General features: G+C 42.9%; 1 protein-coding gene across 2 annotated transcripts in view; it reads left to right on the top strand.

Annotated features, from left to right (window-relative positions):
* The first annotated feature begins 375 nt into the window (after window positions 1-375).
* The window catches only part of SPIRE1 (spire type actin nucleation factor 1), a 224313-nt gene continuing 210463 nt past the window's right edge, over window positions 376-14225 (top strand). For both annotated transcript variants that reach the window (XM_064379430.1, XM_064379429.1), the window contains exon 1: window positions 376-953. In XM_064379430.1, the coding sequence (XP_064235500.1) occupies window positions 617-953 (337 nt within the window). In that variant the 5' untranslated portion in view covers window positions 376-616. The remainder of the gene's footprint in view (window positions 954-14225) is intronic.

The following is a 14225-nucleotide window of genomic DNA, read 5'->3' as shown; positions in this document are numbered from 1 at the left end:
GTCCTCTCTGGACCGTGCGTCGCCGCCCTCACCTCCGCGCCCCCAGCTGTCCGTCCCTTGCGGCCGCGCTCCCCGACCGCGCATCACCACCTGCGACTCTGCAAGCCCTTCGGGTTGCGGCCCGCTCCAGATCGTGCAGCCATCCCGCCTCGAGGCCCTCTTGCCAGTGCGTCTCCTCCCGAGCGCGCAACCCCCGGCCCGTGCGGCCCCCTGAGGGGCGGGCGCTGGGCGGTGCGAGGCGAGGGGAGGCGGGGCGGGGCGGGGCGGGGGGAGGCGGGGCGGGGCGGGGCGGGGGAGGCGGGGCGGGGCGGGGCGGGGGAGGCGGGGCGGGGCGGGGCGGGGGAGGCGGGGCGGGGCGGGGCGGGGCGGGACGCCGGACGCCATCGCGTCGCTACCGGCCGGTTGCTGGCTGCCCGGGTCTGCAGCCGTGTCCTCGCCGCCCTCTGCTCGCCCACGCCTCCCGGGCCCTCGCCTTGTCCCGGTGGCGGCGCGCGCGGCCGCGTTGGGCGGCGGCGGTTCGGGGGATGAGGAGGCGGTGGCGCGCGGAAACGATGCTCCGGAGCTGAGAAGACGCCGGCATACGGCGCTACTGCCGAGCGCAGCGCCCACCCGCGCGATGGCTCAGGCCACCGGCCCGGCTGGCGGCGGGGAGCCGCAGGCTGAGGCGGTGGGCGGCGAGGGGCCGCGGGAGCCGGGGGCAGCAGGCGGCGATGCCGGGGGCTCGCAGGACGCACTGAGCCTGGAGGAGATCCTGCGGCTCTACAACCAGCCCATCAACGAGGAGCAGGCGTGGGCTGTGTGCTACCAGTGCTGCGGCTCCCTGCGCGCCGCCGCCCGCCGCCGCCAGCCCGGCCTCCGCGTGTGCTCGGCTGCGCAGATCCGCGTCTGGAGGGACGGCGCCGTCACCCTGTCGCCCGCGGCCGACAACGCGGGAGAGCCGCCTCCCGTTGCGGGTGAGGCCGCCGGGCCCTTTTCCCTCGCAGTCTCTAGGAACAGCCCCGGTCAGGCCGCTTTATCCTCACAGTCCCTGTCCCTTCCGCCCCTGCCACCTCCAGTTTGCCGTAGGAGACCCCCAGGAGGCTCCGGCCGGGCCCTGGGGGAGGGCGGCGTCAGGCCGTGGCCCGGCTGGAGCTTTTCCGAGATCAAAGCCTCGGGGAGGGCTGCGGCTCAAATAGGCTGTGCGGAGGGCGTCGAGGCGGGCCTGGTGGGCCTGGGCCTGCGGGTCGGGGGGCCCTAGTCATTGTACAGCCCGCACGACAGCTGCCCGCGGCGCGTTTGGGAGCGGTGGGCTGGTCCCTGCTCCGAGCCAGCTGCCCGTGCGCCTCACTCCGTGGCTGCTGACGCACGGCCAGGTTCGCGGGGTGGGGAGGGCACCACAGGCTTCACGCAGGGGCTCCCTGAGGGTCCTCAGAGCCGCTGTCGGGAACACCGCACTCCTCCCGGAAGCTAGCAGTATTTCACATTAGACAACATTTTCTCGGTTCAGAAATGTAAAGATGATTCTGAACCTTGAGGAGAATTCTGTATTTGGGGAGAAATGGAAAAATAGACTAAATAATTATTTTTGGCTCCTGGACATTAGAAAATACCGATTACATTCCTGTATGTGAAAATTCGTTGTGATGGAAAACAGGCTTGTAAAGTAAAAAGTTGACAGGATGTCTGGATATATAGAGAAAATGGGCTTTAGTTACGTCATTGTCCAATGTACATTTTTCAGGATTATGAACTAAACAGTAATTTATAGCGAAGGTTTACTCAGATGCTCATTGATGAAGTGGAGGCGGAGGTTGAGAAAAGGTTTCTCCCATCAGTTTTTATCTAATTCCTTCTTTTGAGAGGCAAGTCTATTAAAAACATAGAAAAACAATCCACCTTCACTTTTAGAAAGTTGATGGAAGTGTCAAAATGCTTAAGATGAAAAATGTAGTATCGAATTAGTAAAATGACATTTAATGAAAACCCTTGTCTAACTTGATTTGAACGGTATTCAAGATTATAGTTACTCTTTCAGTTCCACCAGAATAAGTTTTTATCTTTTATTTCTTAGTGTCAGGTAAACAATGTGTTTATTTAAAGCCATCTTTCATAATTCTTTTGAAACTATTTCAAATAGTTTTTTCTGTTGGACTTACTGCTTTTAAACTTGGACTTAATCTAAGTGGGAAATACTTGCAATTATAATTTATAGTGTATTAATTGGTATAAAAACATGCATTTATAAAATACAGCATTGTTGGCCGGGCGCGGTGGCTCATGTACCAGCACTTTGGGATGCTGAGGTGGGTGGATCACCTAAGGTCAGGAGTTTGAGACCAGCTTGGCCAACGTGGTGAAACCCCCGTCTCTACTAAAAATACAAAAATTAACTGGGCATGGTGCTGTGCTCCTGTAATCCCAACTACTCGGGAGGCTGAGGTGGGAGAATTGCTTGACCTTGGGAGGCAGAGGCTGCAGTGAGCTAAGATCATGCCACTGCACTCCAGCCTAGGCAACAGAGCGAGACCCCGTCTCAAAAATAAAAAAACCAGAATGTCATGCCTTGGTATTTAGCTATTTCCAGAGGAAAAATGGTTGTGTGCAACCTGCTTTTAGAAGCAGCATTGGTAGTGGTGATTTCTGGAGAGAGCAGCCCCCCGCCCCCAGTTTACATTGGCTGTCACTTAATCTCAAAGTAGTGTACTTTCATTGTCAAAGATGGATAGATTCTGGTGGGTGGGTTTTTTTTTTTTTTTTTTGGTCTGAACCTTATGTTGAAATGGATTATTTTTTACGTCACTAGTGTGAGTGATAACATGTTGACCTCAGAATAATAAACTGTCTTTATGGAGTGAATAGTGAGTAGAATTGTTCTCTACAATTCCTAATAGATTTTTAATTCTCTTTCTCAGTTCTGCTCATGACCTGTGCTACCAGTTATGGAGAAGGCCTAATCAAAGTTGTTGATACAAATTTGACCATTTTCTAATGACTAAAATTATTTAGGAAGTTCATACTAAAATATTAGTTTATTTCCTCATGAGATTTAAGAATAGTTGCACGGCTCGGGAAGATACAAAGTCTTCTGAACATTTTATCTTGATTCTTAAACTTGAATAATTTGGTGTTGTGCACACTTAAAATGTATTCCTTTTTTGTTTCTCTCTTTCTTTCTTTGTTGGCCAGGATGGTCTCGATCTCTTGACCTTCTGATCCACCCACCTCGGCCTCCCAAAGTGCTGAGATTACAGACATGAGCCACTACAGCCTCTCTTTTCTGTTTTTAAGGAGTATTTGTATTCATAAGACTTCCATTGTAGGGAAGAGTTGGGGAAAATAAGTAAAAATACATTTTTTAAAAACACTTTCTTTTTCTTGTATTTATTATGATTATATGTAGTTAGCAATCTGCAACATTTATGTTTCACATATTATATATTGGTTTATTTATTTATTTTGAGGTGGAGTTTTGCTCTTTTTGCCCAGGCTGGAGTGCAACGGCACCATCTCGGCTCACTGCAACTTCCACCTCCCAGGTTCAAGCTATTCTCCTGCCTCAGCCTCCCAGTAGCTGGGATTACAGGCATACACCACTATGCCCAGCTAATTTTATATTTTTTGGTAGAAACGGGGTTTCTCCATGTTGGTCAGGCTGGTCTTGAACTCCTGACCTCAGGTGAACTGCCTGCCTAGGCCTCCCAAAGTGCTGGGATTACGGGCGTGAGGCGCCCATCCTGATTTATTTTCTCAATGGAGGTTCAGGGAAGTTCAATGATTTGATTCTTTGAATCAAATCTCAATCTTTTAGTCTCTAGGCTTTGTAGTATTGTGGAATGAGACATTTGGTTGAATTTGTATTGTGATTCCTCCCCTTCCTAGATGAGCGACATTGAGTAAGTTCCCCAATCCCTCTGAGTATAGCCTTCTGTGTAAAAGCAGAATATATTGTTGTTTTCACAGGGTAGGGGTATAAGTGAGGATAATAGATGTCAAGTGACCAGACTTGCTGTATAGCAGGTATTCAGTAGGTTTTCGTTTCCTTCTTCCCCTAATCCTGTGGTCCTTTCTCACCACCATACTGTCTCTAGTCTTCAGCTGTTTTATGTTTTTACCAAGAATTGGGGTAAATGTCAGGGTCAGGGTCTCTTAACTTCGGCACGGTTGGCATTTTTGGCTGAATAATTCTTTGTTGTGATGGCTGTCCTGTGCAGAGTCCGTGATCTAATCTCTAACACTGGATGCCAGGAAGCCCCTCCCCTGCAACTGTGACATTTAAAGTCTCTATCCATTGCCAAATGTTCCCTAGGGTGCAAAATCATCCCAGTTAAGAACCACTGGTCTAGCAAATGATGGTGGTGCCCAGGATTGTGTTCAGGATGGAGAAATGGATTCTGGCTGTAATCCTCATATGAGTGAATCCTTCTACAGGCCATTGTCAACTCTGTTGTTGAGCTGAATGAGTCGTGTTGGTTCTCGCCAGTACCAGCAGTATCACTCCATTTAGTCCTTGGGAAGAAATAGCACTCCACAGGCTTTACTGACTTTCTGGGGGGCTGAATGTAGTAATTGATTTTAATTCTTGTTTACTTTTAACAGTATTAATACATCTGAGAATGGTTAGATTCAGTTTGAATGAAATAAGTAGAAATGTACTAAAGAAAAATAGAAAAATGATGAAAGGTGTCGGAGGCATGGAAATGAGACCAATGAAGGAAAAAAATGAAGAATTCGTAAGTTTATTTAGCATTCAGATAAAACTTAGAGCCATATTGCTAGCCTGGCCATAAAAGCAGTGTGATATAGGACAGAAGGAGATACATTCAAGAAAAAGGAAGCTCTTTAGAGGATCTCTTGAAAGTAAAAATGATTAAATTATGAATAACATCTTAAAATGAACAGTATGTTTAAGAAGTGTTTCTGTGATGACAGGAGGATAGATTGCTTAGAATCAAGAGAGTTTATGATTCTTATTAGGTGGCTTATTTAACATTTTATTTTCTCCAGTGTTTATGCAGTTGTAGTCATAATAGGACTTTATTGTTTGGGAAAGTTTATTAGATACAAGTTGATGAAGTTTTAACTTTCACACCCTTAATTAAGGGGTTAAAGACACGAAGGCTCTTCATATACTCATAAGTATACCTAACTGGCAGTTAGAGCACATTTTGGCACACAGGGTCTTTAGAAGATAGTAACTGATACAATTTAGGTTATAGTCTAGATCTTCACATGGTTAAAAAGCATTTGCTTTTTTGGGATGCCACAAAGAATTATTAAAAGCAGTAGTATTAGAGATTAGAATCATGTGTGGTCTCATAGTCTTTCAGGACTTAAATATCCATCTGACAACAATCATTTATTTTAAATTTTGGTTTCAAAATTTTTGATGTACCTTCAGTTTAGGTGTATTAAAGAATATTTTTTAAATTATGACTATATATTGATTTAAAGTAATCTTAAGGTTGGTAGTAGGTTTTCCTGAAAGGAACAATGAATGCCTGTGTGCATACTAATAAAGAGATCCCTTGAGAATGGTTTCTTGGTATAGGGAACATTCAGGCTTTGTTTGGGTTTTGAAAAGAGGATATGATCAGTCAACCTGCTCAGCAAGGTTCATGCTAATTTGGAGGGGAAGATGGTCTTGGAATAATATACTATTTGATTTTAAAGAGAGAATAAATATTTTGAAATAGTGAAAAATGTTTTAAAACACTTTTTATTGGTCCACTCATTCTGTATTTCTTGTGTTCTCTTCCTGGTCATTAAAGGAAAGGAATATATGAAGTATATATGTAGGTTTCCAGAGTAGATAGTGGGTGTGAATGGTAGAATTAGAGGTTGGTGAAATGCCTCATCAGTTACAGTAATAGATAAGAATTGTCCTCTCTGAATAATAAGTTCAAATATGTCAGGTTAATTCAATCTAACAATTATGCATTGAGTTCCTACTATGTACAAGTAGTGTTCTATATAAGGGTAAATAGTTCTAGTCATTAAAGAAAATAAAACATAAACACAGTGGTAAATTTACCATGAATGTAATAAACTTCAAGTCCCTTTATTTACACAGGCCCCTTCTAAGTGTGTGGGAGGAGCTTTAACAGTATGTTTAGATGTTCATTTGCAAAATTAAGATTTTAGCCATAATTGGATAAGATTGCTGTCACTTTTTTTTTTTTTTTTTTTTTTTGAGACAGGGTCTCGCCCTGACACCCAGGCAGGAATGCTGTGGTTTGGTCTGCAGCTTTGACCTCCCAGATTCAAGCAATCCTCCCACCTCAGCCTTCTGAGTAACTGGGACTACAGGCATGTGTTGCCATGCCTGGGTAATTAATTTTTATATAGTTTTTTAGAGTTGGAGGTTTTGCCATGTTGCCCAGGCTTGTCTGGAACTTCTGTGCTCAAGTGATTTGTCCGCCTTGGCCTAACAAAGTGCTGGAATTGGAGATGTGAGCCACCATGCCTGGTCTGCTGTCACTTTTATTTATTTATTTATTTTTTTGTTTATTTGAGACAGAGAACTCTTACTCTGTTGCCCAGGCTGGAGTGCAGTGGCATGATCTTGGCTCACTGCAACCTTCGCCTCTCAGGTTCAAGCAATTCTTGTACCTCAGCCTCCCAAATAGCTGGGATTACAGGTGTGTGCCATCACGCCCGGCTAATTTTTGTATTTTTAGTAAGAGACGGGGTTTTGCCATATGCCCGTGCTGGTCTCTAACTCTTGGCCTCAAGTATCTGCCTGCCTCGGCCTCCCAAAGTGCTGGGATTACAGGCGTGAGCCACCAAGCCTGGCCTGCTGTCACTTTTGGCTCCAATTTACCCAGCAATGTATTTCTGCTTGTGTTGGGTTATAAGAGAGGGGTCCAGGAGTTTTGGGGAGAAATTTTGGAATAATGCATTTGTGGTTTTGTATCTGTGTTTCTACTTTTGCAGAAGGAAACAGCAGAAAGATTTCAGTCATCTACAGATGTTAGTCCTCAAGTTAGTACTCTTAGGAAACCATTGGCCTCGATAAGAGCTTTGACTAAAATTTAGAAGAAAAAAATCAATGACCTATCAAGGACTATATGTTGATAAGAGATGATGAGTTGCACTCTGCTTGTTATATATGGAAGGTCAGATTCACTCTCCTGCATCATTGGTTCTGTAAAATAACAGCAGTTCTCATCCTACTTTTATAACAGTATCATTAGAGCTGTATAATTTCCCTTTTACCACTTGGCTAAGTAGAAAAAAAGAAAATGTCTTCTTTCAGATATTTCTTTAAAACTGTGAAGGAAATACTGTGTTACCAAATGTAGTGGGAATTTTTAGTGAAAAAATTTTTTTTGAACTAGAAAGGGTCTTTGTCGCTCAGGCTGGAGTGCAGTGGTATGATCATAGCTCACTGCAGTCCTCAGCTCCTGGGTTCAAGCAATTGTCCTACCCCAGCCTCCCAAGTAGCTGGGACCACAGGTGTGTGCTGCCACTCCTGGCTAATTTATTTTTTTATTTTTTTGTAGAGAAAAATGTTGCCCAGACTGGTCTTGAATTCCTGACCTCAAATGATCCACCTGCCTCAGTCTCCCAAAGTGCTGAGATTGCGGGCGTGACCAAACTTTTTATTTTGGGATAATTTTAGACTTACAGAAAAGTTGAAAAGATAATGCAGATAATTCTTATTTGCCCCTCACCCAGTTTCCCTAATGTTAACATCTTATCTTATTGTGGTATATTTGTCAAAACTAAAAAGCCACATTGATACATTGCTATTAACTAAACTCCAGACTTCATTTGGGTTTCCCCAGTTTTTCTATTAATGTCCTTTTTCCATTGCAGAAATCCCATTCAAGAAACTATATTGCATTTAGTCATCATGTCTCCTTAGTTTCTTCTGGTCTGTGACAGTTTATCATGACCTTGACAGTCTAGGTGACTACTGGTCAGCTGTTTTGTAAAATGTCCTTCCATTTGGACTTGCTAGATATTTTTATGGCTAGCCTGGGTTATAGGTTTGTGGGAAGAATACCAGTGAGGTGAAGGGTTCTTCTCATCACTTCATATTGGGGTACGTGATATCCATGTGACATCAGTGGTTATTATAACCTGGACACTTGATTAAGACAGTGTTTGTCAGGTTTCTCCACTAAAATGTGACTATGTCTACTTTTTTCTGTATATTGATCTTTAGAAAAGAGTCATTAATTCCAGCCTGCATTCAAGGATGGGGCCAGGTAATTAAACCACCTCCTGATGGTGTGAATGTCTTCTTAAAGTTATTTTGAATTCTGTGAGGAAGATTTGTGCCTTCTCTCCCATTTACTTATGTATTCAATCATTTGTTTATATTAGTCTGGATTGACATATATTTGGTACTTCGGTTGTTTTGTTACTCAGATTGTTCCTGCCATGACTATTTGGTTCTCCTTAGGCTTGGCTCCTGTGTTCCTTTGATAAGCAGCCTTCCTTTTGTCTGGTGGAGCGTGTGCTTGCTTTCTGGCACTACAAGACGTTTCAAGGCTCATCTTGTATATTTCCTGCCCCAACCCTAGAGTCAGCCATATTTCCAGGGAGCTCTTGTTCCTTTATTGGTGAATGGTGTTCTCCAATGATCTTAGGACTGGGTATGCTTGTTGCTTATTGTTTTGTTTTTGTTTATTTATTTTTTAAAGTTGGAGTCTTGCTCTGTTGCCCAGGCAGGAGTACAGTGGTGTGATCGTAGCTCTCTGTAACTTTGAACTCCTGAATACAGGTAGGTGATCCTTCCACTTTAGCCTCCTGAGTAGCTGGGACTATAGATGCACGACACCACTCCTGGCTAATTTTTTTGGTTTGTTTGTTTGTTTGTTTGTTTGTTTTTTTGGAGAGACTACACTGGTCTCTCACTATGTTGCCCAGACTGGTCTCAAACCCCATTCAAGTGATCTTCCTGCCCCAGCCTCCCAAAGTGCTGGGATTACAAGTATGATCCACTGTGCCTGGCCTGTTTTTAAGATGGAAGAAGAAATGTTAAAGAGTTTAGTTATTTTTGATGTTCAAACTCTAGATGGATATTTGGGTTTCAAATATCGACTTACTGGATAATATGAATAATGTGCCACTATGAACATTACCACACGTCTTTTGGTGAACAAATGTCGGCTTTTGTTGAATATATGCCTAAAAGTGTAATTGCCAATTCATGGTGTATGGTTAACATAAGTAGATATTGCCTGAAATTTTCCAAAGTGATTGTGTCTCACAAACGTTTAAAATTAAAACCAATATGAAACATTAGTATAAATTTAAAAAGGATTTGATTAGTGTTAGGTATATGGAACAGGATTATATTCCTGATAATACCAAACTGCTGGCTTCTGAAAACTGTGACTCTTAGGTCTTTTTATACTAATTGTGCTAATGCATTTTTTTTTTTTTTTGAGTCGGAGTCTTGCTCTGTCGCCAGGCTGGAGTGCAGTGGCACAATCTTGACTCACCGCAACCTCCACCTCCTGGGTTTAAGCAATTCTTCTGCCTAACCTCCTGAGTAGCTGGGACCACAGGCGCGTGCCACCACACCCGGCTAATTTTTGTATTTTTAGTAGAGACGGGGTTTCACCATGTTGGCCAGGATGGTCTCGATCTCTTGACCTCATGATCTGCCCGCCTCAGCCTCCCAAAGTGTTGGGATTATAGGCTTGAGCCACCGCGCCTGGCCTATTTTTTTTTTTTTTTTTTTTGAGTTGTTTTGCTCTTGCTGCCCAGGCTGGAACGCAGTCCTGTGATCTTGGCTCACTGCAACCTCCACCTCTCGGGTTCAAGCAATTCTCCTGCCTCAGAGTGGCAGTAGCTTAGATTACAGGCATGTGCTACCATGCCTGGCTAATTTTGTATTTTTAGTAGAGATGGAGTTTCATCATGTTGATTGCTGGTCTCAAACTCCTGACTTCAAGTGATCTGCCCGCCTTGGCCTCCCAAAGTGCTGGGATTACAGGTGTAAACCATCGGCGCCCAGCCTAAGTGCATTTTTGAAAATTAAGTCTATGGTCTTTTTCTGTCATATTTTCCATTTTCTCGCCCATCTCTTATTTTAATTAGAATCAAGTTTCTATCTAATATACTCCTTTAATATCTTGTATTTCAGAGAGATAAAATATAAACAGAATTGGTGGGTAGTGCTAGAATGTCACTAACAATCCCCATAGGTTGCCTGGTCCCAGGGTTTGGTCATATCTTCCTGGATTTTTAGTGAAAATACCATGTTAGAGCTATTCCCATTACATGATTTTATGTATTCATTTCATTCATTCTAGTGCCTTCTAAGTGCACTGTGCTGGATGTTGATGACACAAAGAGTGATAAAGTACACTCATACCTTCAAGAATCTCATAGATGCAGAAACTAACACAGTACAGTGCAGCAATTCTAAAATAATAAAGATGTGCAGAAAACTATGAGAGCCCAGAGAAGAGATTGGCTGACCCTGCCTGGTGACAGTAGGCGAGTGTTACAGGGGAGATACGGTTTTTGGAGGTCTCCAGGATGGGGCTGTAGCATAAAAGGAAGAATATGTGAGGCAGAAGCAGCAGTAAGTGGAAAGGCTTGGAGATGTGGAGGACATTGTATGGTGCTCAGAGAGCAGCAGTACATGGATGGCAAGTGCAGCATTTGTGCTGCCACCCACTTCCCCATGCCAAAAGCAGACAACTGCTAATCAGTTATCACATTTTTTGCTGCTGAATTTATAAGCAGCCTCAGAGTTTTCAACAGGATGCTTTAGCTGGCCACTACCAATTATTTGGATGTGGCATGTGAGGTTAAACCTGTTTGTCTTCTTTGTAGTGGGTGTTCACTGTGCCTGGAGCAGAGGATGTGTGTGGGAGCTGGGGGAGTGAGAAGGTCTGGAAAGGCACGTTGGCTGGGATCAGATGATGAAGGACTTTGTGCCAGCCACACGGTCGAGTTTGTATTTATAGTCTGTACAGGCAGTGGAGAGCCATGGAAGGGTTTTAAGCAGGAAAATGATGTAAGCAGATTACTCTTTTTAGAAAGATAAATGTAGAGGTTTTATAGATGTATTGAATTGGGTAAAATGGAGGCAAAGACACCAGTATGCATTTTATACTATCTTTAGATCCTAGTAGCCTTTAAGTTGCTAAACCAGTTAGGAGTGTTATGGCTGTTCAAACAGGAGATGATGGAGGTCCGAATTAGGGTAGCAGGAATGGAGGAAAAGAGTCAGATTGAGAGTTATTTAGGAAATAGGACAGGGTATAATTCTTCCAGTTTTTATGTGTGGGTGAGAAAGAGGAAGGATTCTTCAGAGACTCTGACTTCTTGCCTGGGTGCTTGGGTGACAGGGTAGGCAGGAGGGGCAGGTTAGGGTGGGAAGATAGATGATGCTTTATTCTTGTTGGAAATTAAATTGGCCTGGAAAATATTTTTCCTATGGAGTCATGTTGATTCCCACCAAGTTCCTTTGCTGCCTTCTAGGTAGTTGCAAATCAGTTGTTGAATGTCACACCGTACCATGGAGAGAACTAAGAGCCTGCTACAGAAGATGTGGTTAGTTAGTTATAACCTCAGGCAAGCCATTTAACTATTTCTGATGCTGTTACTCTGTTATTTTTTTCTTTTATTTATATTATTATTTTTTTTGTAGAGACCAGATTTTGCCATGTTCTGCAGACTGGTCTTGAACTCCTGGGCTCAAGCCATCCGCCTGCCTCTGCCTCCCAAAGTCCTGGGGTTACAGGTGTGAGCCATGGTGCCAGGCCGCTCTCTTTCTTTATTTTTAAAATGGAAGTAATATAAGGCTGGGTGCAGTGGCTCACGCCTGTAATTCCAGCACTTTGGGAGGCCGAGGCAGGCGGATCACCTGAGGTCAGGAGTTTGAGACTAGCCTGACCAACATGGAGAAAGCTTGTCTCTAATAAAATAAAATAAAATAAAATGGAAGTAATATTTGTCCAACCCTTGTGAAATTGTTATGAGACTCAAATGAGGAAATATGTGTGAGGGCATTTTGTTATCTCATATACTGTACAAATACATTTCTACTGAGCCATTGCTCTCCTTTGTAAAAAAAGATGAATACTTCCAACTTATTTGAGTCAAGATTGATAAAGAAGTTCTAAAACAATATTAAATATATGTTTGGAAGTCTATAAAATGATTCTTGAGGTTGGTAAATTTGAAGTGTGGGTGACCATAATGTCATTAGACCTTCGTGGCCTTAGGTGCTACACCATGTATTTAGAATGGACTATGGAGGGCTACTTGCAGAATATCAGGGAAAGGTAATTAGTGTTTGACCCATCATTTATATTTTTTAATGATTTCTATATACTTTATATTGTCTTGAATTTGGTTTTTTCCTTCTTTTACTACTTTCTGACTTGTTTGATATTCATTTATTGATCATTTAATTTAGCTCTTTCAATCCTTTGGGGAGTGAAGGAGGGCTTATTTATGTTAATAATAAAACAATGTAAATACAATTTTCCCTATAAACTCTTGGAACAAATTTCATCTGAGACCTGTAAGATAAAACATAGTTTAGATGAAATATTTGGACTATTCTATTGCCTGATGTGTGTAAACTTAAATTTTTTTGATGGGAAATTTGCCCCCTCACCCTGACCTTCTTTTCTCTTTTTTTTTTAAGCAAGAATTACCCTCTGTCACCTAGGCTGGAGTGCGGTGGCTCGATCTCAGCTCATTGCAGCCTCCACTTCCTATGTTCAAGCAACTCTCCCTCCTCAGCCTCCCAAGTAGCTGAGGCTACAGGCGTGCGCTACCATACCCGGCTAATTTTTGTATTTTTTGATAGAGACAAGATTTCACCATGTTGGCCAGGCTGGTCTTGAACTCCTGACCTCAAATGATCTGCCCCCACTTCAGCCTCCCAAAGTGCTGTGATTATAGGCGTGAGTCACAGTGCTCAGCTTGACCTTCTTCAATTAATGATCTTTTCATTATATTTGTATTTAAAGAATAGTACTTAATTCATAAGTATAATAAAAATGTATAACTTACAAAACTCATTACAAAAAGATATTTCTTGACAAAATATATAGTATATATAGTAAAGTTTAAATAGCTAAAAATGTATACCTACATAGTTTTTATAGTTTAAATCAGATTTCCCAAATCTTGATGGAGGGAAAGTAACACATTTGAGTAAGTGGATATGTGTGGTAGAGTTGTGATATATCTAAAGGGAGTTAGAGCTTGAGAGAGAGAAGTTCCTGGGATGCCTCTCTGCAGGGCTCTTGTTGGCTAGATTGTCTCATACTTGATCAGATGCTCCAGAGGGACAGGAGATTCTAAAGAGAATGAATACAGACGTGTGTATGAAATGCATGAAAACAAGAACTCTTCAACTGATAGAGAATACTAGAACATTTGGGATTGTCACCTGCTAGAACTCTGTTTATGATTTGCCTTGGGGAGGTTCCTCTCCATGTTGACCTTCCTGAAAAATTACTGATGTGTCTGTGTATTTTTGAGCTCATGAAGTTTAAGCAATGTTTCAGCTACTGTTCCTAGGGAAAAGTTTAATCCAAATCGACCCAGTTTACAAAAAGTACTTCGACTTTCATTGTCCATGTCTTCTAACGCAGGAGTGTCAGAAATGTGGTCCCAGGCTGTTGTTCCCTTCTGTTCCTGTGGCAGCATTTATTTCTTTCTTTTTTTAATTTTACATTAAGTTCTGGGATACATGTACAGAATGTGCACGTTTGTTACATGGGTATACATGTGCCATAATGGTTTGCTACACTTATCAACCTATCATCTAGGTTTTAAACCCCACATGTATTAGGTAACTGTCCTAATGCTCTCTCTCCCCTCGCCCTGCACCCTGACAGGCCCTAGTGTGTGTTTTTTCCCTCCCTGTGTCCATGTGTTCTCATTGTTGAACTCCTGCTTATGAGTGAGAACATTTCTAAATAGTCCTGGACACCTCCTATCCAGTACTTGCCATCAGAAATCTGAAGATAACATTCTAGACAGCCACTGTCACTCAGAATTGGCACTAAAGATGAAACTTACTTGCTCTGCAAGCTTCCAGTGTTGCCAAATTACATAAAATAGATAAAGATAATATCCATATTTTGTGGCGGGGTGTTTTTTTTTTTTTTTTTTTTTTTTTTTGAGATGGAGTCTTGCTTTGTCGCCAAGCAGGAGTTCAGTGGCGTGATCTCAGCTCACTCACTGCAAACTCTACCTTCCAGGTTCAAGCAATTCTCCTGCTTCAACCTCCCGAGTAGCTGTGATTACAGGTG

Source organism: Aotus nancymaae, unplaced genomic scaffold, assembly GCF_030222135.1.
Source record: "Aotus nancymaae isolate 86718 unplaced genomic scaffold, 86718_ANA_hifiasm-v0.15.2.pri h1tg000020l, whole genome shotgun sequence".
NCBI lineage: Eukaryota > Metazoa > Chordata > Mammalia > Primates > Aotidae > Aotus > Aotus nancymaae.
Note: the sequence above shows the minus strand (reverse complement) of the source record. Positions and strands in the feature narration are given on the sequence as shown.